This window comes from Lactuca sativa, chromosome 1, assembly GCF_002870075.4.
Source record: "Lactuca sativa cultivar Salinas chromosome 1, Lsat_Salinas_v11, whole genome shotgun sequence".
Taxonomy (NCBI): Eukaryota; Viridiplantae; Streptophyta; class Magnoliopsida; order Asterales; family Asteraceae; genus Lactuca; species Lactuca sativa.
The window spans coordinates 14,630,296-14,655,275 of record NC_056623.2 but is presented as its reverse complement, the minus strand read 5'-3'; the positions used below and the strand labels follow the sequence as shown (position 1 = coordinate 14,655,275).

Here is a 24,980-nt window from a genome sequence, read left to right as displayed (position 1 = left end):
AATGTGCTTGATGATGATGGTGATGATGCATGCAAGATGAAACAATGAATTAATTGAACATGCTTCTTCTGGGATCTTGAATATTACATTGAGACCACCCATTCCTTGATGCCTATGCTTATATTACCCAAAATTTGAAGATGATACCATGGTTTACTAGTGGAAGAGAGGGAATGAAGAGCATGACCTACTTGTTGAAGATGATAACGCTCCAATGTACATTAGTAGTACTTGTTAATGAACTTCTGAAACCGGTGAAATTGGCTAACAAGGCTAAACCAAATACTCATACACACAAAAATGGACACAGTGAACGAAAAATAAATATAAGGTCACAATTAAGTGTGTAAAAGTTATGGTTTTTATGGTATTTACACTTATTTTATATAAACGTCTTTAAAAATCATATCATCACAATGATCTTTATATTTGATTTACATATGATTAAACTAAATAAGTTTTTTATTTATAATTATTTATAATTGTTGTATGATAATTTCAATTTATTGCAGTAGTCTGCAAACATTAAAAAAACAAACAAACTTCTTATTACAGCTGCAACCGTTTAGTCCGCCTATTCTGCTACGGAGGGTTGCAAATATGATACGTAGACTTCAAACATTTTTTTCTTTCGAAAAAACAAACAACACTTAAATCCCTTTCATTAAAAAAATATAGAGTAAATTACACGAATGGTCAATGTGGTTTGCGGTAATTTACATGTTTGGTCCTTAACTTATTTTTTTTTTTAACTTGGACCATTCTTATAAATTAATTTTGTTACACACTTGGTCCCTGATATGTATAAAAAGACAATGTCCTTATTTATTTTCTTTTTTCAACTGTTATATTTTTTATTTGTTATTTATCTTTTAAAAGATATTTACTAAATAAGATGGGTCCCACAACTCTCTTTCCCTTCTAACTCGCACCCATCGTCTTCTCTCGTCAAACTCCTCAGAAACTTTACGGAGAACCACCATCACCTCCGGTAATAATCTCCTAACCATCACATATTCAAATTTGGATTTTTATAAGGAAAACCCACTTCCGTTAATAATCTCTTAACCTTGGCATCTGGCTATTCCAGATACAAATTCAGAATTTATGGAAAGTCAAAATCAAACACCTATTTCAAAATTGTCATTACCATCTTCGTCATCTTCACAATCTTTAGCGTATGTCGTTCTAGTTCAAGAACCATACCTTCTGAATTCTCCAGCGAACCTGCTTTGAGATTTCGTGGATGAGCCAGTGAGGTAAAATATTCATTCAAGTGGAGTAGCACAAGTGTTTTTAGTTTCCCAATCAACTCATGCTTTCCTTAATCATTTCCCTTTGCCACCGGAATCCTTCCCCCATCTTCTTCCTCTAGCCTGTATAATTTACCATCCCTTTAACATATTGCTACCGCTTCTTCAAAGTATGATCGGAATCGAAATGCCCTTTTTCTCTCTACCACCACTTTTGTTACATGATCGACATGTTCTTCTTTTGCGTCCATTACAACAATTTCATGAATCAGAGCGTTAAGAACTAGGGGTTCTAACATTAACTTATTTTTGAAAAGGTTATCAAGCATTCAACGTTTCAAACACCAAAGATTAAAAAAATGATACTAAATCATAGCTGAATCGAAACCCATTTTTTGACTTGCAGTTAGAAAAAAACATCTATTGATCGGAAACATGAATGAAACCAGAAACCACATAATCGAAACCCATTTAAACCAAGAAATCAAAACCACAAATCAACCTAAGAAATCTTTTCAAACCAAAACCACAAATATAGATTTTAAGATACCGAATAAGAGCTTATAGTGGATATGATATCATCGGAGAGTATTGCTTTGATTCCTGATCAGATCGTTTGTATGCCAGATACGTCAACCCTCAAATATCAATTGAGATGTAGTTGACCCTGCTGGTAGAGATGGCATCGCCGAAGACGTCAATTTTTGGGTCGGTGATTTTGAAGCTAAATGTTCAATATCTTTAAAGCTGAAGATGTACGAACGATTAGGGAATGTGAGGTATAATGGTATATGGTGGTGGACCCACCTTAATTACTAAACATTTTAAAAGATAAATAACAAATTAAACAAAACAAAAAAGGGCAATTAAGTCTTTTTATGTACGATAGAGACCAAAGTTGTAACAAAATTAAATATAAAGACAGCCCAAGTTAAAAAATTAATTAAAAAGTTAAGTTAGCAACGCTCCAAATTAAGTTAGGGACAGTCAAGTCAAAGCTAAAAAAAAAATTAAATTAGAAAATTAAAGTGCAAATTACGGTAAACCACGTAAACCAATCATGTAATTTATTCAAAAATATATCAAAAAAATAATCTTTTCGTTTTTATGTCAAGGGAAATTGAGACTTGGAACGACGTCCAAGCCCATTAACATAAGAACAAAAGCCCAAAATTAGGCCTTTCATCTACATGCTTCCCTACAGTACACTGCACTAAACAAGCACAGCAAACCAGAAGCAAAAATGGCGATGACTTCTTTATCAATGGAGGTTGAAGAGAGTGAAGCAACGAACATATATATACCAGAAGACTGGTCCGAAGCGGCAGACACCATAGCTTATGGTGATGCACACACTCCGACGGCTTTCATATGCGGCCCCAAAAACAGCGGCAAGTCAACCTTCTCTCGACATGTCCTTCATGTTCTCCTCCGTAGGTAAATTCCTTGATGAAACTTGTTATTCTGGTATATTTTTCCCACTTATGTGGATGTGTTTTTCATAATCTTGTTGAAGTTCGGTGTTAATATCTAAAGAAACGGTTATTTCTAGGTTTTTGTATCAGCTATCTGAGTTCTAACTGATAATATCTTGTGATAACATCATATTCTTGACATTTGATTCCAAGCATTAGAGGTTAAGCTTCATGTACATGCCAAATTAATATTTCAAATTGATGTGGTTCTGATTGAATGTTCATGCTTTCTCTAACAAGTTCATGTTAAAATCAGGTTTCTTTTTTCTTGTACAACTTTCTTGCTTCTTAGTGAAAATGAAAATTTCTAATAAAAGCTTACTTTCAGTTTGTTCTTCCTCCTTTCTCTGGCATCATATAAGTTACATAAACACATCCAATCACCCCCATCACCATAAAAATTAGACTTACAAGTGAAGATGTTAAATGGTGGTGTTTGATTGGCGCTTGACTGGACCTTACATAGTGAAATAGAATGTATGATTATATTGGCTGCTTACAATTACAAATGCATAGTTTCTAACTGGCTTTTGGTAGTGGTGATAAATCAAGTCACATTTATATTTTTCCTAGACTTAGTTTATATAAACTTTGTGATTTTAATTTGATTTACAACAAAATTTTGTTGGGTTTTGGTTGTTATATGATATCTGATTCCTCCCACATATAGACATGTGAACATGGAGTGAAATATAAAATGATTATAGAACTTCATAACTTAATTGTGCTTTAGAGAATTTCTTCAATAACTTATATCTGATAAACCAACTTGAAACATGAAACATTGTTATCTCTTTGTATTTTTTTAAATATGTAATGGCAAAGTTCCTTTCTTTGAACACTTTGTCACTCATTAACTTTGGCTTTTGTATGATGATGGTAACTAACTATATTCATATGAGGTTATATTGGATTTAAAGTTTGAAGTCTTTTTTTTTAGGCATAAGAGAGTTGCATTCTTGGATACTGATGTTGGACAACCCGAGTTTACCCCTCCTGGATGTCTCTCACTCACTCTACTTGATAGTGAAAGCATAGGTATATTCTTCAAAAACCCTTATAATGCAGTATCTATTTCCTTAAATGTCACATTCAGTGCCTTATAATGGATATGCTGACATTTTTTATTTTTGGCTTCTTGTGTTCTCCAATGCTTTTGTTGTTGCACTTGCACTACAGATTTAAAAAGTCAGCCAGAAAGGTATCATTTACTTCTTAACCATATATAAACTTTTTGCAAATTTTTTTTTTTCAAAAGGTATATTACATATACATATACTGTTACATGTATTGTTGAATGCAAGTTGTCTGATCATCCTTTGTGGCAAATTCCCTGACAGATGCTTCTTCTTTGGTGACATTTCTTCAAAAAGAGATCCAGAGCTTTATTTGAAATACATATTCGCCCTATACGATCACTATCATAAACACCATCATTCATCATCTCCCAACAACAATGAGGTGCCATTAATCATCAACACCCCCGGATGGGTGAAAGGTGTGTTTTTTGTTTTTTAAATCTTTTTAGTCCCTTTCAAAAATAAAAAACGTGATGACAGATTTCCTACTTTTGTGTCAGGTATTGGGTATGATGTATTGGTGGACATGTTGAACCATATTGCTCCTAGTCATGTGGTTAACATTTGTGTTTCTGCTAAAAGTAAGAACCTACCTTCCGGAACATTCTGGTCTCAAGACACGGATGCTGCTAAGGAAGTAACCTTAATTGAAATCAAATCAGCCAACCACCAGGACTCCTTAAACCGATCGTATGTATCCCTCTTGAGTTCTTCTTATGCAGATTAATTTCAGTCATTAGTTATTAATTAGTGAGGATTGATTTGCTTATTCAGGGTAGTTGCACACAAAGATTCACGCCATATACGGGATTTAAGTATCATTACATACTTCACACACTGTTTCTCAAGTGACATGAGGATGAATATGATGAGTTCAATTAAAAGAATTGCTCAAGCATTGGCTTCTCACCCTCCTTATGAAGTTTCCATGTCGGCTGTCAACATTAAACACCTTCATACTCAGGTTTACCTCAACATGTCAATGGGACAAAACTTTGCAGTTTATTATTTGCTCTTGATCTCTCATCTGTGCAAAAGACATGAATGCCCTCATCATCTAATATAGTTTTTGTATAACGCCAGGTGCCGGAAGCTGAAATTTTCTACAGTTTGAATGCAAGTATAGTTGGATTGGCAGTTAGTCGTCAAGGTTCTGGGAATTTGCCTCAATGTGTTGGCCTTGGTAGGTTATTTTTTAAAACATCATTTATATTTTTATACAAACAACACTTAATGGGAAAAAAGAAACAGGGCCTAAGATATATAATGCATTTATGTATATTGTGTTCAGGAATTGTTAGGGGAGTAGACACTTTGAGACGTGTTGTCTACATAATCACTCCTGTTCCACAACATCTTCTGGAGGATGTTGATCTTTTACTGCAAGGTTTCATTCAGATTCCTACTTGTTTGTTGCAGGTACATTATGTTTTAAGATTTTTCTTATTAAAGCATTATACTTTGAAAAATCCACTCAAGTGTAGTTTTTTTTTTTTTTCTTATTAGAACATTACTGTTGAGAAGAAGGTTTAGGTAATAATAATATAGTATTGAAAATTAGTTTGTTTTTGGGTTCAGGTACAGGGATGTGTTTCTCCATACATGGCTTCAAATGTCCTGCCTGGAATCTGAAGACTTTTGTTCAACAGCCACTATTATTCAGATACAGAAAATTGACTTTGATTTTGTAAAACTGACATGAAATTTGTTCCGTTGGTATGGAAGTGGTGGAATTATAGTGTTTTTTTCTTCTTTTGGTTGTAGATATATTTTTTAAACTTAGAATACAAATAGTGGAATGCGTATTAAATATCCTTTTCATTTATTGTTTGGTTTGTAGATAGATATTTGAAATTTAATAATAGTAAATTAGTAAGTACAATAAAATAATAACAGATGCGATCAGACGAGTAACAAAGTAGTGATGCTACTAATATTAAGGTTTTTTTAACAAAAAACAAACAAACAAATAATCCTTTTGAGTCTTTGACCAATGTCATGTTTAAGTTTCAATTTATTGGTGAAATTAACGATTGCATGGTATAGAGTGAATTTAGGCAATAGACCAATTCCACTTTTATAAACAAACACAGACTATGGGCATGGGAAGCCTCTCACCTGATTGTTTAATTTTTAACATTTGTCAGTCGATCGTTCCTTTCTTCTAACTCACGATCTGTGTTACCTTGTATTGGTTTTCTTTTCTTCATTTCTTGAGAGTTACAATGAGGAAATCAAAGAGAACTTTCAGAATGTTCGTTGAGGAGGAGTTAGGCGGATTCCCACATTTCGTGGTCTGGGCTGTTCTCGAATGGATGCTAATCATCTCCCTTTACCTCGACGGCTTCCTTGCGTTTATTTCCAACAAATTCGCAGATATCTTTGAATTAGACCCCCCTTGCGTCCTGTGTACACGTGTCGATCATGCTCTTGGCGGGAAGAACAACCCTACTTCCTATTACAGTGACTCCATATGTGATTCTCACAAGAAAGACATATCGTCCTTGGCGTATTGTCATGTTCACAGGAAACTATCTGATATCCGAACCATGTGTGATGGTTGTCTTCTCTCCTTGTCAACTGAAAAAGAATCTGCTTCTGATAATCACAATAAAGATCAGAAGATGTTCGCCAAACCCTCTGAGAAGAAGCTTACAGATAACAACAAAAACGACAACGCGATCGTTGACACAGATAGATGTTCATGCTGTGGTGAATCTTTAAAGCCCAAACAACCTTCTAAAGAACTCTCTAGAAACTTTTCAAACCTTCGTGCTTCTTCCCAAATACCACCGGCTTCTCCACGAGCGTCTGGTTTGTTCCCAACTTCATCTCCTAGGGCTTCTTCTTTGTTCCCGTCTTCGTCTCCTAGAGCATCACTCATGTTTTCAACTTCTTCACCTAGAGCATCATCTTCGTTGTTTCCAAATTCGTCTCCTAGGGCTTTCTCTTCACTCTTTCCATCTTCATCTCCCAGAGCTTCGTCTTCCTTGTTTCCCGCTTCTTCTCCTAGGTTTTCTTCACTAGCACCAATGGCTTCTCCTAGAGCAGCATGGAGAATCGAGGAGGCAGGTAGAAATTCAGAATTGTCTCAAGCTCGGTATACGGAGCTCAGGTTTGTATCTGATAACGAACCAGACATTGCTGAATATGACTTTGGAATGAACACAAATGCCAAACGTGAGTTTACTTGCCAAAAGATCTTGATTCTAAAATAGACGTGTACGTACTTTAGCAAAATTGTTATCTTTCGCTCCAATTTTTAGCAAATTAAAATTAATTTAGTTAACATTACAACATAAACCCATTAATCGTGAAGCACCAATTTGATGATGATCGATGTTAACTTGGAAATACTACAATTGCTATCAGATTATGAAGAAATGAACGAAAACACTATGAAAACACCTAGTCATATCAGAGGAAACAAGTTCTTTGGGGTATCATTTGCAGAATCGATTGAAAGTCCTCGATGGGCTCATAAACCTCCCAAAAAAGCTCCATTAGAGAAATCCGATTTGTTTTCAGAAACAACTGATGAATCACCGGCCGATGGCGGTTCAATTCTCCAGCAACTAAAGAAACAAGTCAGCGACAATCGAAAAACCCTCGTCACATTGTACCTTGAACTCGACGAAGAACGGTGCGCCGCCGCGGTTGCCGCCAACAACGCCATGGCGATGATCACACGGTTACAGGCCGAGAAGGCGGCGGTTCATATGGAGGCGTTGCAGTACCAGAGAATGATGGATGAACAAGCGGAGTATGATGAAGAAGCCATTCAGATCCTTAGAGATTTGTATCTCAAGAAAGAGGAAGATGTGAAAGTCTTGGAAACCGAAGTCGATGTTTATCGAGCGCGATACGGAGAAATTAAGAAGATGGATAGCGATGAATACGATGAATATTATGACGAGTTTCACCCTCGATCTGTTGGCGACCGATCAGAGTTCGAGAGCGTTGAAGATGATCAGAGTGTAGATGGAAACAGAAAGGGGAACCATGAGGACACCTCGGGAAATTTTGAAACCGAAAGATCACATCTTTTTGGAATGTTGAAGGAATTTGAAAATCATGTTCGTTCGTCTTCACAACGAGAGGATCAAGAACCGGAAGACAGAGATACAGGTAACCGGAAGGAACCTATGATTTTTGTTGGGTTTTTCAATTCTTTTTACCGATTTGAGTAATTTTACAGGTGATAACGCCTCATTTATGAAAGAGGTGAATCTAATGAGGGAGAAATTGGCTGCCATTGAAGCGGAGAGTGGATTCTTGAAGCAAACCGCAATGACGCTTGAAAAAGGCGATGAAGGAACTAAAATATTGACAGAAATAGCTCAACATCTTCGGAAGCTTAATTCTTAATATTGATCCACTAAATTCAAACGGATTTTTGAATAACGTTATTGTGTCAGTATACAACAACATTTGTTACGTTTATGTTGGTGTGTAAAGTTTTTTGTTTTATTTGTCGATAAGATAATTGACAAAAATATATTTTCATACAACATAAAAAAAAAAAAAAAAAAAGTTTACTCGGATACAACAGTTTTTATGTAATAAAAAATGGTCAGAAAACTGAGGTCACATGGGTTCGTCGTACAAAGGGTTCAGGAAGTTGGTCGCAGTGATCATGTCCCACCAGTGCACAATAGCAAGACCCGCATTTCCCCGCGCCCTCTCCTGTACTCGCTCTCTTATCCTGCGCCCACAACTGCCTTCTTCCTCCTACGCTCTTCCTCGCTCCTCCGCCGCCTCAGCCACCATGACCACCCAGGACAATCACCTCGAAGCCATATTTACCCAGAAACGGGTTCTCCGATCGAAAATCAAGAAGGATCTCAGATCAATGGACCCCGCCCTTAGATCTCACGAAGGTATTTTCGTCAATCCGTATGTGCGTGTGTGAAAATATGTGATTTCAGTTAAATTTTGTCTAGCTAGGGTTTAGTTGTCTCCATTTTCCTGATAAATTCTGATCAGAAATTTGGCATTTCGAATAGTGATGTTTTTGTATGGGTTGATAATTAATTTCCAGTTTGATGGTATTTAGTCTACGAAACGATCTAGCCAAGCTGCTTGTGGCATTTCAAATCAAACGTAATTCTCATTATAGTTTAGAGCATCTCGAATCGATCTTGCTTCATTGAACTTGTAATGGATTAGTAAAGTGATATGTAAAGACCTCATAAGTTGGAAGTCAAAATTAGTTGTTTGTCCGTACAGATGATGCAATTCAGAATCTGATATTGGAAGCTCCATGGTTCAAGTCTTGTAAGGGATTATGTGCTTACATAAGCTGTAGTGCATTGAGAGAAGTTGATACGTCAAAGATGTTGCAGCATATCTTACAGAATCCAACAAAAGGTGTGTTTTCCTTAGAGAAGGATTCAATTCCTTCCAAAACTTTCTGTGAACCAAACATCCCTGGAGTTTTTTCTATGTAATCTCTCAATCATATTGATATATGAAGTTGAAATTTTCTATCTATTTGTTAATGAAGATGGTGAAACACAAACCAGAAAGAAACTTTATGTTCCACGGGTGGAGGACAAGAATTGCCACATGAGAATGCTAAATATTTGTGGTATGGATGATTTAATTGCAAACTCCATGAACATTTTAGAGCCAGCTCCAGTTGATGCCAATGGGAATGATCGTGAAGATGGTTAGATTTGTAAAACAATTTTAATATCTTTATAGCTTTTATTAAAAAAATCTATTAAGGCTCTGATCATTGCAGTGATGCTTGCAAATGAACCTGTTGACCTGCTCCTGTTGCCTGGTAATTTCTCGCAACAAAGATCAAATGATTCATTGTTCAAAGACTTATTATATCTGATGATGATTTATCTTAATTTTCTTTCAAGGACTTGCCTTTGATAAAACTGGAAGGCGATTGGGCCGTGGTGGAGGGTATGTTTTACTTCATACCATAAAAGTCAACAAAATCAGACTTTCTCCATTAAATCCTTACTTTTTTTTAATAAAAAAAATCCATTCGTTTAATCGTTTTTGCTTTACTTTTTCATATTTTCTCATTGTGTAGTTACTACGATACCTTCCTCTCAAAATACCAAGAACTTGCAACACAACGAAACTGGAAGCAGCCTCTTCTAAGTAAGTTTTTCAATGGTGGTTGTTTTTTTTTCTTTCACAAACCAAGATCTTAATTTAAAGAACACAGATTGTTGTGCATGACATCACCTCACATTACATGTCAGAACAAGCTTTATTGTGTTTGGACTTTGGTGTGTGTTGGATCGATACTGATGTCAATGAGACAAAAGTTGCAATTTTTTGTTCCATCTAAAAATGTGGGATAAGGGCTCACTCCCTATCCATCTTCTGTGTACAAAGATGTGAATGACAAGTATCTTAGAAAGCTTGTAACAAACACAATACCAATAAATAAGCTTTGTGGTCCTCTTTTTGCAGTTGCACTATCTTATTCAGTGCAAATAGTAGAAGAAGGCGTTATACCAGTCACCCCAAGTGATGTTTTCATAGATGCTCTCATATCCCCCTCGGGTTTCATCCCTATTAGCCCTGTGGCTCAACAGATTTGTCATTCAGACATTACTTTAGCCTAATCGTGTCATCTCTTTTGAATTCTTATACAAGAATGCTGTGTTTTGACCATCAAGCTGGAGTTTGCACGTGTTGTTTGTGTAATTTGTTGTGTTTAGTTGAACATTGCTATTTCTTGGTAACATGGTTGCCATTATTGTAATAACTCCCTCATAGTGAAGTAGGAGTTTATAATTTTTCTTTAATGAGAATTTTGATATATTTATAGTTTATAAGTTTTAAGTTGTGGGCTACAAAAAATCTAAACAAATTTATGTTTAGAAAGAAGAGGTACACATGGCGAAGAAAGAAGAGGTAAGAAACTATAATTCATTTACTTGTGGAAGGGAGCCACTATTTGAGTCATAAAGTACAACTATCCATGCATGAGGTACACCTATCTATGCATGAGGTAGGATTGCCAAAATTTTACACTATATCTATAAAGAAAACCTTTTCATCAACAATGTCAATGTGCTCTTTGAACAGCAGTCTTGAAAAGGAGAACATAAAGCTTCTGATCCATGGAGAAATACAAGAATCCACCCACTGAATGTGTCACAAATGACCCAAAACTTGACCCCACAATACAATGCCATGCTGGTCCATAAACCCCATCAAACTCCTGAACAAATACCAAAAAAAGTGTTTTTGTGTTAAGGCTAATTTGTTACAAATTACATAGACAAGTCAAAACATGCACGTTATACTGTGTTTGACATGCATTTGAATAACATTGATGTCCACTTTTGTCTCATCCAAAAAAGTATGACCAAGATGCACTCTCCATCTCTTGTTTGAGCAAAAAGACATAAACGTCCTACTCTTCATCATTCATAGCAAAAAGCCAAAAACATTGAATCAAGAATTGTACTTAATTACTTTATGCTTAAGGGTCCCCTTCTAAGACATGATGTTTCTAACTTTCTATGCTGTCCCAAATATAGGGGTACGCCTATACCCTCGTTAGAGGGCTACTTAAAATAGAATCCCATGTGCATTTTTCTTTAGTAATCTATATATACCAGATAAACATCATTAAGAGAAAGTGCTTAATAGAGACAGACAATAAGAATACTCATGGGTACCCTTTTCACTGATTTAGCAAATTTATGAATTTAAGAGGATATAGTAAAAATACATGATGCATCTATGTTGTCAATCTAATCAGCCCCACCACAGCTCTTATTACATCAATGATCAAATATCAAGATTCCCTCAGATATTAAACCAAACACCAACCCTAGTCCTCATTAACTTTGACCTACCTGCTCTTCACATCAGCAATCAATTCCACCCCCAAAAAAACATTAATTGTCATTCATTTAAAATTTCAAATTAATCTTTGTCATAAAAGTATATTATCCACCAAAAGTAGTTGCTAAATTAGACACGAATTTGTAGTCGTTAATTTTGGGAAATCACATGACATGGAACTACATTGATTGCCCAAGACATAGATTGCAATGATTAATCACAGATATAGATGGAGATCAAACATCAAGATTCAACACTCCAATACCAGTTTAGCATTAATGCAGTGGTGCAATAATTAGAAAAAAAAAAAAAAAAACTCATAAACTACCAATTAATGCAAAAGTTGCAGAAAATTAAAGGAAAAGTTGTACCTTTTTGAGAGTTAAAGCAAGGGTTTTGGCAGTGAACTTTTCCAAGCTATCATAGGTTTTTCGTGTAACATCAACAACATGGATCTGCATATAGGGAGGCATGTCAGCAGAAACCACTTTGACGCCATTACACGCAAAGAAATCAGCCAACTCAGCTTGTGAGCTACTACCAAATGACCTCCTCCTGCCCTTACCCATACCTATTGATGATAAAGACTGCTTTGTGATATCATACCCTTGTTGTAATTTTTTCACCTCATCTCCACTTTTTTCTTGATTTGGTGACTTCAAATTCACGTAATCTTCTGCTTTCTTGGTGGGTATTTTGTTGCTGACTACAATGGCTCTCTTGATGTTGTCTTCTTGTTCTTCATCAATAACAGGCTGTTCCTTAACTGGTTTATCGCTATGATAATAATAATAATAATGGGGTTTTCCTCTTTTCTGGGATATTCTGGTCTTTTGACTATGTGATTTGGTCAAAGATGCGGTGGTTGAGCCGTCGGAGACTGTGGAAATAGCTTGCAAATGGGTATCAACAGGAGGAGGTTGAGTGGAGGTTCTTATAGATGAACGAGATTTATGATTCAAGTACAATCTAGAGAAGTGATTGGATATGTTTTGGACGGTGGTGACGGTGGGATCTGGTGGGTGAGTGGTGGTGGTGGTGGTGGTGGTGGGTTTAGGATGATGGGTGGGATCCATGGGTGTTTCTGGGATAGGAGCTGGAAAGTTGCGTCGATTGGTGGTGTTGTGTGACATATTATTCGGTTGATGATGAATGGTGGAGTATAGATGTTGAGTGAAAATGGGGATGGGGATAATCTTTAGGGATCTGTTTGTTATTTGGGGGTGGGGTGGGGTGGTATGGGGAGGATGAAGTTCAGGGTGGGATTGTATAGAGGGGTTGGTTAGATCTGAAAGTGTTGGGTGGGGTAACTGCGTATGTCAAGGCACGGAGATGTATGATTAATTGAGTTTTGAAATACGGGCAGTTTGGTCATTTCAAGTTTTGGAATGTGAAAAAACGATCGATTTTTTTCGGTTATATTAATATGCTCATTTGGCCATACCAAAGGATATTTCGGAATTCAGATTATTTCATACTGGCATTATATCATATTAAAAAAAAAAAAATCATTTGGGATTTCAATTTCAGATCTAGGAATTCCATGATTTCAAAATTTTAAAAACATGTTTAAAATCCGAGATATGAAATTTTGAAAAAATCTTTCATTTTTACTAAAACGGGAAATAGATATGACAAAATATAATATTTGTTGAAAAAATGGGTGATATTAAACGTTTCAAAATGACTATTTTATCTTTGTTTAAAAAAGTAGTCTCCTTGTTTTTTTCGTTTTTTTAGTTAAATGACATCATCAATGATTTGACTGTAGATGTTTTGTGTGGTTTTGGTCTAAATTGATTTGAGTATCACTAGACTCGTACAATTGGGCGTCCTGGCTCGGCCTATTCTATTTCTAACGACCCATATCATGCCTCCACTAATAAACCATATATTCTCATGAAAATTAATTCTCGTAATAAATCATATAAAATACAAGTGAAAATCACCGAACATCGTTCTCATGACTGTTATAAAATTTCTTTGAAATTGATATATTCTCGAAATAATTATATAAAAACACATATTCTAGAAAAAAAAAATTCAACCAAAAACAAAGAGTCGGCTAAATTCCATGACTATTTTTAAAAGAAAGAACTTTATTCTTAACATAATACACTGTCACAATTTAATAATTATGAAATATTTCACGAATTACATAAAAACAATGACTAATCTATTAATTTTTAATTAGTGGAAATTACTAATCTAGCCTAATTAAGTAACTACTTGATCATTTTTAGCCAAAAACTAGCTATTGTCCAAAAATAACCCACAAATCCGTAGGTAATTAGAATAGGTTATTGTTTTGCCAAATAGACTACTGTTTCGGGTTAAGTATAAAAAAAATTATTTTGAACATCTAAAACCGTAGGTTATTTTAAAACCTACAGTTTTCTATCGACAAACTAATACCCTATGGTTCTGGGTTAAAGTCTATGGTTTTAATTATTTTTTTTAAATAAATGGAGAGTAGTTTTATTGAGAATTATTTTGATAAAAAAAAATATTGTTTGTAAAATATAGAGTAGTTATTTTATTGGTTATAACCTTTTTTGTTTAAAATAACGAAAAAAAACTCATAGGTTTAAGGAAACCTACGGTGTACAACCTTGTAATGCACAAACTGTGCATTAATTGATTGTACACCATAGGTTTCCAAAAAAATTACAGTTTTGTTAAATTTTTTTAAAGTTCTTTGAAAAGAATCATAGAATCATAACATAGATATAACTGGTTACAGGTTACAACATTTAAAAAAAACGAAAAAAAAAATCCGTAGGGTTCATATGAAACCTACGGTGTATAAGTCCACACTGCACAACCTGTGCATTGTGGACTTGTACACTATAGGTTTCGTATGAAGCCTACGATTTTAATATATATATTTTTTCGTTTTTTAAGTTATCCTCATGTATAAAAACTACCTCTAATCAAGAATACAGTAAAATCTTGATAAAAAATAGACGTACCTCGCTGTTCTCAAGTGCTCCATTGAGAGAAAATAGTAGGTGAACCAAGAAAAAAATACCAAAAAAATAACCTAATCTGAAAAATTATACATTATATACTATGAGCCAATGGGTTATGAAAGAGTAGAAAGAGTAGACGAGCCAGAAAACAGTTACCCATTGCCTTGCATAAAACAGTAGATTACCTCCATTTGACCGTAGTCAACTCTAGCCATCTACTCTTTCGGGGGCTATTTTTGGCTAAAGTAATTTTTTTTTTGCTATTTTTGGATAGATAATTAGAGAAAATGACTAGATTAGTAATTCCCTCAAAAATTATTTTCAAAACAACACATTCATTATTCAGAGAATACATTGTCATTTTTTTGAATTTTTTTAAAAAATGTATGTTTTTTCATCTTAAAATTGGATCATGATGTTTGTCTTTATTATCTTGATATCGTACTCCTAAGCTTCAAATAGATAAATATAATGACTTATATAAACTTTATTTTCTTTGTATAGTTATTAATGGTTTACATGCATAATGTATAACTCATAAATAAAAGAGTACACGTTATCACTGCATCCTAATGAAAAAAAGTTAAATGAGGAACATGCCTAAGATTTGATGAATTTTCAAGCAAGAAACGAAGTTTCCTTTGATATTCCGATAGAATTCGAAGAAAAAGACAGATCAAACTAATCATGAGCACACCCTTTATGGAGGAATTTGATCAAACTAATCAACTTGTTGGTTGTCAAAAATAAAAATGAAAGAGGCAGTTACTGCCACTGCAATAAAACAACAACCGGTGGATGTCATTGGCGGCGTTGTTGTGTCCGACCATGATAAATCAGAGAAGGCAAAGAATGATCAGTTGTGATGTTTAGTTGGTGCGTTCTGATGGTGATGTTCGTTTATGAAGAATTTGACAAGGAGATGAAAATGATAGGACAACATAATTAAATCAATGCCATAAATATAAGGTTAAATTTAAAACTAATTAATTAATTTATATGTAAATTTAGTATTATATCATTATGCATCTATCCATTTTTAAAATAGTTTGTCCAAATTTTTTATATATTAACACAATAATTGTTTATATATATATATATATATATATATATATATATATATATATATATATATATATATATATATATATATATATATATATATATATATATATATATATAAGCTTAGGTACCCAAACTCACCATAATACGTCATTTTGTTTGATATAATCATTATAATGTTCTTAAACTTCAACCCCTAACTTGATTTACTTTCAAGATTTTCGAAATTTCACTATTATCTTCCTCTTACATCGTTTTTTTATGTCGAACATCTACTAGGCTATATATATTATAGTTAAAAATGAAAATTATGTAAAAGAAAGATAAATATAAAATTTATAAAATTTTTGGAATGAATCAAGTTAAATGTTGAATTAGAAGAACATTAGACAATTATAATGTGTATATATTATACAAAACGATGTAATATGATGAGTTTGGGTACCTAAGCTTATATACCCTTAAAGGTATATTCACTTTTCCATATATATATATATATATATATATATATATATATATATATATATATATATATATATATATATATATATATATATATATATATTCCTTTAGACAAAAGCCTTGTTCTTGTCTTGGTTTTACGTGCACACTTCATATTATAATGGCATTATATTGCCTTTTGTATAATTATGAGGTGATTGACATGTTTTGGTCAACAAAACCATTTAGAAGATGCTTTTTAGACCACATTTAATATATAAAAGCCAAATTTGTATGTCTTTTTCATCTGTATATGATAATCACTAAATATACTTTTGTAGCATATTGTTGTAAATATTTATTTATTTCACACTTTAATCTTGACCTTGGCATGTCAAAGCTGATTGCTATTTACTGATTAAGTGTGTTTATATTACGCAGGACAAAAAATGGAAAGCTATTGAAGTAAATGTAGCTGGATGGAAGAAAAGGGTAGTTGAAAGGCTAAAAGTTTATTTGTGTGCACGTGTATGCATCCAGTTAGTTTCAAAACCGTTTGTTTGAAAGAAATTTTTCAGCAAACAAATATTACATGATGTGGATGACTTTAGATCAAAAGTCTATTATTAATAAATTTAGTTACAAAATTGTCGATCTAACTACCAAACATTCATTGATGCATTTTATATGTTTCTTTTGCACTTCGATTTTGAACAAAACGTTGTTTTATTTGTTTCAATAACAACTTTTTACTAATTTTGTAATCTATAACTCATATTAAACTTATCGTCACCTGCACGAATGTGTTCCTTACAATCTATTCTCTAAATTATTTTTGAGAAGCACATAGATATTGTTAGCATAAAAAGTTAGTTGGGTGGTATTAAACCTTATGTTTAGCCCACTAGCTAGGTTAATGCTACATAACTTTTATATTTAAAGTCTTATTTATATTTTTTTTGTATCTACATAATTTTTTATCAACAATGTAACTCTAGTCGTTTTCTTTGTATATTATTATTAGTTCTTTGTAGATTGTTATTAGTTTACATGATATCAATGTCGTATTCTGTCTGACTTTTATGATTGTCTGGTATGTTTTTCTAATTTGTTTATTTATTCCATCTTGTTTGATTTTGTCGTTTTAAAGGTTTCGATTGTTGTTGTTATTTTGTTATTATCTGTTTTTTTGTTCATTTTTCATCGATTATTGTGTGGCAATCTGTTATATTGCATTGTGAAGGTACCTTTTGATTGATATTTTCGATGAGATTGTGTGAATCACCTCACAAACGTGGAGCTGTGACATTTGGTGATTTTTGGTATAATTTTCCAATTCATTATGTATTTTGTTTGATTTAATTTGTTCGATTTTGTCAATTTTGAGGGTCTCATTTATTGCTTAAATTTTGTAAGTCTTATATTGGGTTTGGATTTGATAAAAAAAATTGCGGCGCAACCGGTGAAAACGCACACGTTTTATGTCTACTGTTTCACTATTCAACGTTCATACTGTTCAACACATGTACTATTCATCATTAGTGTTCATTGTCATTTCGTTCATCGTTTGGTACTGTTCATCGTTTGGTACTGTTCATCGTTTGTCCATTTTGGTTATTGTTTAAAGTTTTGTTTGTTTGGTTGTTACAAGCATTTGTGTGTATTTGTTGATGGTATTAGTTTGTTTTTATTATACTTTTCTTTTATTACAACTTTATTTCAATTATGAAACCTAGTCGAAAGTTTTATTACATTTTCTTTTGTTACCGGAGCTCTTAAAAACCTTGGCTGTCGAAAGTTTCATACACTTGTTATTCTTAATGTTTATTATGAAACCTATTTGCAAGTTTTATTATAATTTTTTTTCTTTTACAAGAATGTTGATTTATGTTAAGAATAATTATAATGTTTTCGTCTTACTTCTTGTTAAAAACATGGTTCGGTAAAGGTTTTACTGTTTTTCTATTTAGTTTAATGTTACGAAAAATATAGATGTTATACTTCATTTGGTAAAACTTCAAAAAAAAAAAAAGTTTTCTTGCTCTTTTGTTTTTCCTTTTGCTCTTGCGTCATCTCATACAGTCAACTTTGTGTTTATTTTTCTTATTAATGTATCGAGTATTTGGTTTAAAGCTTTGAAACAAAAAGATGCCTTTTTTGCATGAATATTTTTTTCGTAAATTTAGTTGCAATTCCACCAGTATTGTTGGGATCCTGATCAGATTTCATAGTATTTTATTTTCTATTAGGGGTGAGCATGGTGCGGTTTGGTGCGGTTTTAAGGCCAAACCGAACCGCAAACCGTATGGTGCGGTTTTTGCATTCTTAAAACCGTTGGATGCGGTTTTGCAACGGTTCGGTTTTACGGTTTTTAAATGCGGTTTCGGTTTGTATCGGTGCGGTTTCGGTTTTAAACAATGTCTAAACTTTGATGCATTTTTTTATGTTTATTGGTACGGTTTTTTAAAAGCGTAAGAACATGTGACTACTCTCACAAACTAATTAATAATCGAAGGTTCGTTAACTTTGTCTTAATTTGTTACAATCTTATTACACATATCGATTAGTTTAACAACAGAAAATTTGTTTTGCACCCCATATAGTCTTACACAAAAACAAAGTAAACATATAATAAATATATTATCGTTTATAAGTATTTTAAATAGCATGTATATAATATATATTAACTGATTTATTAATATACATGCTTGCGCTGCGGTTCGGTTTTTGTGGACCGGTTTTTTGGATGAAAACCGCACCGCACCATTGACCTTCGGTTTTTGCAAAAATTAAATCCGCACCACTGGTTTTTACATCGGTTTCGGTTTTTCGGTTGCGGTTTTACCGGTTTTTCTTTAGTCGGTTCGGTTTTTGCTCACCCATATTTTCTATTGTTCTAGCATTTTTTGTTTCGGTTCGACTTTTTTGTTCGTTTTCCGGTTATAGCTTTCGTTTCTAGTTTTAGTGACAAAAGTATTTGATTCGGGTTTGTATTCGTTTAGTTGTGTTTGCTTAAGTTCAAGGTTTTTTTTTTTTTTTTTTTTTTTTTTTTTTTTTAATTGTATCTCTATTTTTTTTTCATTGGGTTTTGCTTTTGTTTTGATGTTGTTCCTTTTTGGAAAACTCTCAATACTTATTTCTCAAACATTGTGAGTTTGAGGGAGAAAAGAAAATAAGGAGGATTGGATACATTAGTTTATTTAGTACAATGCGGATTTACATATTGGGTTTTATTTATTGTGATGCTTCCCCTAATATCTTTGGGGTTCATTTGGATGCTATAGAAATGCATATTGGTTTGTTTTCGTTGCTTTCATGCAAATTGTTTGTTTTGGTTGCATTCATGCAGATTCTTTAATTTTTGGTTGCTTTCATGCAGATTGTTTAGTTTGGCTTATTTCGTGCATATTGTTTGGTTTTGGATGTTTTCGTGTAGGTTGTTTGGTTTTGGCTATTTTCGTGTAGATTGTTTGGTTTTGGCTGCTTTCGTGCAAATTATTTGGTTTTGGATGTTTTCGTGCAATTTCTTTGGTTCCGCTGCTTCTCTTGAAGATTGTTTGGTATTACTACTTACATGAAGATTGTTCGCTGCTACTGGAATGCAGATTGTTGGGTTGCTTGTGAATATGGATATTTGCTAGGGCACATTAAGCTTCTCGTTTTTGTTTCTTTGAAGACAAATTCTCAATGCTTGTTTCCGCTACATTGTGAGTGTGAACGGGATGTTAGCACAATAAGTTATTTGGGCTCTTTTTGTATTGAACCTTATGTTTAGCCCTTGAGCTAGGTTAATCGTACATAATTTTCCTATTTATAGTCTTATTTACCTTTCGTAGATAATTTTCCTATTTATAGTCTTATTTACTTTTCTTTGTATTTACATAGTTTTGAAAAAACTGTAAAATTGGTCCACGTGGTTTGCAAAAAACTGTGGATAGGGTCCAAAAAATTTTCAACTTGCATGAAAGGTCCAAAATCATAAATTTCCGTGGTTTTGGTCCTAAAAACCTGAAAAGACTATTTGACCCTTTTAATTTCTTTTTTTCTGTTATTTTTATATGTTACTAATATTTAAATAATTAGAAAAGAAAAGAATGGGCCCAATTAAACCTCACCCCTACCCTCTATTTCTCTCTCTGTCTCTCTCTCTTTCTTTCTCTCTCTCTCTCTCTATATATATATATATATATATATATATATATATATCGATTACAGGTTATCTGCGTCCATCACTTCCACTTGTCGGCTTCCCTATCCCTTCCTCAAATTGCAAAAATACCTTCAATCGATCAAATTGCGAAAAAAATAACCTTTAATATGAAAAATGGTTTTATTCACCATCTTCCCAAACCAGATTCTTCCCCATAAAAGGGTGTGACATCATATATTGTTGATGAAGAGCTTGTAATCTCCTCATCCTTCGTATCTTCCCATGTACTAACATTCTGTAACACCATGTTTGGAACCGTTTCATAATTTAGGGCTGTGACCTAACGACCGATTATCATAAAGGATTAGGGCCTTTGGGAAAAAGACTTAGACCCCTTTGAGTGTGGATAATGTAGGTTAGATGATCTGAGAGTCTGCTTTGTATTTTAGAGTCCAAGGGTATATTGATAAAATGATAGTTTAGGCCTTTTATGAATTTTAGGTCTTTATTTCGGAAGTTTTATGGCAAGGGGAGTTGTTAGAATTGTAAAGATTCTTATTACCTTTTTGTGGATATAAGGATCGTTGAAATTGGACTGAGAACATAAAAGTTATGGCCTTCGGAAGTTGATGGGTTTAAGGTCAAGCCTAGTACGCTGGGCGTACATAGGGAGTACATTGGGCATACTAGGCAGAAGGATCGTGGGCATCTATTGGAGTATGTTGGGCATACTGGGAGTACGTAGGGCATACTCCAGACTCCAATCTCATTCAAACCCTAATTTAGGGTCTTAGACCCTCGTTAATGATCTTAACTCCACTCCAATCCCCTATCTTTAGCCTCCATATTATTAAACCCTAGATTTGAAACCCTAGCTTCCATTTGAGCATTTTGTGGTTTTTGGTGTACCATCGACAAGAAGGAGTTCTTATTGGAAGCATTGCTTGGCTTCGAGCTTGTGGATCCAAGCTCTAATAATCTTCATCAACTTCTAGGAGGTATAAAGTTTCTAACTTGATGACTCTATGTATTAGATCTAGTCTAGGGTATGTTTTGGGTTTATTTTGTTCCTTAGAGTCATCCTTGTGAGTATGAGCTACTCCAAGAGCTTAGAATGTTGGATCTTAGCACTTCCGAGGTTGTGGGTGCATAAAAATGTCATCTTGATGGGTTTGGGTGAGTCATGATTAATTTGGTGTTCATATTATGGGTTTAGAAGTATAAAAATGGGTTTTTGGTCCCATTAAGGCATGCAAGGGAGTAAAGTTGGCAAGTTTATGGTTTAAGACCTTGTTTAGGGATCATATCTGTGTTTGGACAACTTGACTTAACCCAATAAGAGCTTAATGTGGATTTTTGGCCTCTGACGAGTACGTTGGGCGTACGTAGGAGTACGCTCAGCGTAACTTGTACGTGGTGCTTCGGGGGTGAGTACGTGGCTGTACATTGCTGGTACGCAGGGCGTACTCCGTAGGGTGTCCATTTTGTGCCTTTTAGGGTTTGGGCCTTGTTGGTCCATTAGACTTCTGACTTTGGGCCATAGATAGACTATGGACTTTCTTGGAGTTAGGTCCATGATGGTTTCTAGGCTCAATTAGGAAGTTGGGCCATATTGGGCTTTGGGATGCCATTTAGGAAATTAGGCTTTTTGAGCAAATGGGTTGGGCCTTGGTTTTGGGCCATGTAAGAAAAGGGTAAAATGGTCTTTTACCTTGGATATTGGACAAGTAATCGAGATTCTTGATTATGGGTTGAGATCCAATTATTAATTGGATATTATTTGATGGTGCTAGCATGTGAGGATTTTTCGGATCAACAAACTGAGATTTTATTTGAGAGGTTTAGCTGCTAGAGGTGAGTTTCCTCACTATGTTTAGCGGGTCGAAGGCACCAATGCCGGCCCATGGTTTATAATGATTAGGATGCTAGTTGTCTGCGTGACTCTTGCATGTGTTATGTGTTTATATGTATACCAGGCAAGGCCTGATGATTATATTGTATGCTATTTATCTTTGTGATTTTTATGCATGTGTTTATATGTTGTATATAAACCGGGCGGGGCCTGATGACTGACAGTTCTGTTAGGATTAGGACTTGACACCGGGCGGGGCCCATTATATGCCTTATATGTATGGTAAGTGGTATTTTGGGGAACTCATTAAGCTTTGTGCTTACAGTTTTTAGTTTATGTTTCAGGTACGTCTGTTTCAAAAGGGAAGAGCTCGGGATGATTGCATTGCACATACCACATTGTTCCGCATATTACATGAATCATATGTACTTGGATGTTTATTGATACAATCAGATTCACTATGGTTTCCATGGTATTGTTTTGGATAATGGTTTTATTAATTTTAAAATCGAAATTTTTAGTCTTAATTTTTGGGACGTTATAAGTTGGTATCAGAGCCTTATAAGTTTGAGGGATTCAGGTATACTCTCGGGTGTGTCTGAACTCAAATTGAGGGTTTGGTAGATTTTTCAAAAAAAAAACGTTTTATATAAAAGGGTTTTCTAATAAAATAAAAAGGGTGTGTTCCATTCAATCGATCGAGCTCAAGTAAGTTTTCCCAAAATACCATACATGTTTTATGATATGATTTGATTTGTGAATCTGTGAATCGCATGCTAGTTAGGGCTAAGGATCTACTTTGGATTTGCATGATAGAATGCTATGAGAGATGCCTTTATATGCCTACTGTATGAGCTTGTAGACTTGCATGCTAGTACTAATCAGTCAATGATAGGATGGTCTGTTTAGGTTATGCTTGTTCTGATTACTTGATGCTCGAATGTTGCTTGCTTTGTGCATTTAGGAGTTTCCATTAACCTCATCCAACTAGTAAGCGAGTATATTAAGTTACATATTGTTTAGACTAGATAATTTTAAAAGGTTAGGTTTTAACTCTACTATGCAACTCTTGTTTGAGTCCAACCGTTGTAGTGTGAGACCTTTCATTCGAAGAATTGTTTGGTGTCGATGATATGTAATTGTATTTGTGAGCTGGTAAGAGGATGTTAGGGGGGAGTTCTGTAATGTCTCAAATATAATGACATAAATTTTTCATTTTTAGATTAATAAATCATTATTACATATCATTTCCATGAAACCAAGGTAAACAAGATTTATCAAAACATCATTAAATCAGAGTAAATCACAGAATGCGGAAACATGTGGTGTGTGCGCTGCAATTAACCCGAACTCTTCCATTTGAAAACTGAAGCACCTGAAACATAAACTGAAAACCATAAGCATAAAGCTTAGTGAGTTCCCCAAGATACCACACACAACACAAATAACATACTGGGCCCCCGCCCTCCATCGGGTCCTACCTGGATCGAGTCCCACTCAGCCTCGGCCCTGCCCGACATCGAATCCCGCTTGGCTTCGGGCCTCGCTCGACATTGAGCCCCGCTCGGGTTACAGATATGTCCGTCACCAGGCCCCACATGAGATTGGGCCCCACCCGATACACACGTATAATCATATAACCGTATAATCATATAACCATATAATCATATAAACATATAACCTTACTAGTACATGCAATAATCACAAAGAATATATCATACTATACAGTCATTGAGCCCCACCCGACATTGAGCCTCGCCCGGTGAGCATAAAAACACATACTAATAACTAGCATACAATATACCCATCAGGCCCCGCCTAGCATCAGACCTTGCCCGGTAAGCATACCATCATACAACACATGCAAGAGTCACGCCGACATCTAGCATCCTAACATATAAATCATGGGCCGTCATTGGTGCCTTAAACACGTTAGACACAATGAGGAAATTCACCTTGCACTACTAAAATACCGCGGATAAATCTCTGGTTTCTGGCTGACCGATCCCTAAACTATCAAAATCAAAACAACACCCAATCAACATTTGGGTCCCAATGCATATCCATAAATCCATTGCTAGGGTAAATGACCAATTTACCCCTCATCTCTTTTGGACCATGACTAGGGCTGTCAAATCAGACAGTCGTGTCGTTTTTTTGCCTGAGACGACACAACACGACAAGGTTTTGTATAACACGAACACGACACGACACAAGGTTTTTTTTCATTAACGTGAAAACGAACCAATTAAAACACGACAACACGACACGACACGACATGACACGACAAATATAATATTACATAACTATTAGTGTATTTTGTTCATACTTAAAGATATATAACACAACAAAAACGACAAACACGAAAAACACGACAACTACATGCTTAATCGTGTCAATTTCGTGTCGATTTATGAACACGAACACGAAACGACACGACATCGTGTTTTTTAATCTTGACACGAAAACAAATTCGAATTTTGATTTTGTCCCCGATTTCGTTTCGTTTCGTGTATTTTTGTCGTGTCGTGTCATAAATTGACACCCCTAACCACGAGTTAGGCCCAAACCTAATAATCCACAAGGCCCAAATACTAAAAACCACCCACATTCCAATCCATTGCCCAATTTTTCAAATAGGGCCCAACCCATTCTAGGCCTTCTCAAAATAATTATTAGTCCAAAACTTGATGGTCCAATAGGGCCCAAGACAACTAAGCCCAAAATATGTCCCAATCCGAAGCCCAACATGCATTATCCTTCTTGATTGAGTACACAGGTCCCTCCCAACCCCAAAACTAGGGTTTTCTAAACCCTAATTAGGGTTTCCAACCCAAACACGTGCCACTCGGACTAAACTTAGATG

General features: G+C 34.6%; 4 protein-coding genes across 4 annotated transcripts; 3 read left to right on the top strand and 1 right to left on the bottom strand.

Moving 5' to 3' along the window:
- The first annotated feature begins 2,441 nt into the window (after positions 1 to 2,441).
- On the top strand, positions 2,442 to 5,632 carry LOC111916794 (polynucleotide 5'-hydroxyl-kinase NOL9). Its single transcript, XM_023912456.3, has 9 exons — positions 2,442 to 2,690; positions 3,669 to 3,766; positions 3,908 to 3,929; positions 4,069 to 4,226; positions 4,308 to 4,497; positions 4,582 to 4,771; positions 4,891 to 4,990; positions 5,099 to 5,226; positions 5,386 to 5,632. Exons 1-9 carry the CDS (start codon positions 2,497 to 2,499, stop codon positions 5,437 to 5,439), a joined length of 1,134 nt encoding a protein of 377 aa, XP_023768224.1. The 5' UTR covers positions 2,442 to 2,496; the 3' UTR covers positions 5,440 to 5,632.
- Positions 5,633 to 5,887: 255 nt separating this feature from the next.
- Positions 5,888 to 8,333, top strand: LOC111916793 (probable myosin-binding protein 5). The gene is made up of 3 exons (XM_023912455.3): positions 5,888 to 6,987; positions 7,180 to 7,935; positions 8,006 to 8,333. The coding sequence occupies exons 1-3, from the start codon at positions 6,033 to 6,035 to the stop codon at positions 8,173 to 8,175; spliced, it is 1,881 nt and encodes a 626-aa protein (XP_023768223.1). The 5' UTR covers positions 5,888 to 6,032; the 3' UTR covers positions 8,176 to 8,333.
- A 28-nt stretch (positions 8,334 to 8,361) lies between these two features.
- Positions 8,362 to 10,616, top strand: LOC111916795 (5-formyltetrahydrofolate cyclo-ligase, mitochondrial). Its single transcript, XM_023912457.3, is given in 8 exon segments — positions 8,362 to 8,430; positions 8,432 to 8,687; positions 9,037 to 9,177; positions 9,314 to 9,478; positions 9,554 to 9,595; positions 9,681 to 9,726; positions 9,860 to 9,930; positions 10,249 to 10,616. Coding segments are annotated over 8 exon segments (930 nt in total). The 5' UTR covers positions 8,362 to 8,376; the 3' UTR covers positions 10,404 to 10,616.
- Positions 10,617 to 10,696: 80 nt separating this feature from the next.
- LOC111916796 (uncharacterized) lies at positions 10,697 to 12,932 on the bottom strand. The gene is made up of 2 exons (XM_023912458.3): positions 12,009 to 12,932; positions 10,697 to 11,005 (listed from the first exon to the last, which is right to left on the bottom strand). The coding sequence occupies exons 1-2, from the start codon at positions 12,768 to 12,770 to the stop codon at positions 10,850 to 10,852; spliced, it is 918 nt and encodes a 305-aa protein (XP_023768226.1). The 5' UTR covers positions 12,771 to 12,932; the 3' UTR covers positions 10,697 to 10,849.
- Between the last annotated feature and the right edge of the window lie 12,048 nt (positions 12,933 to 24,980).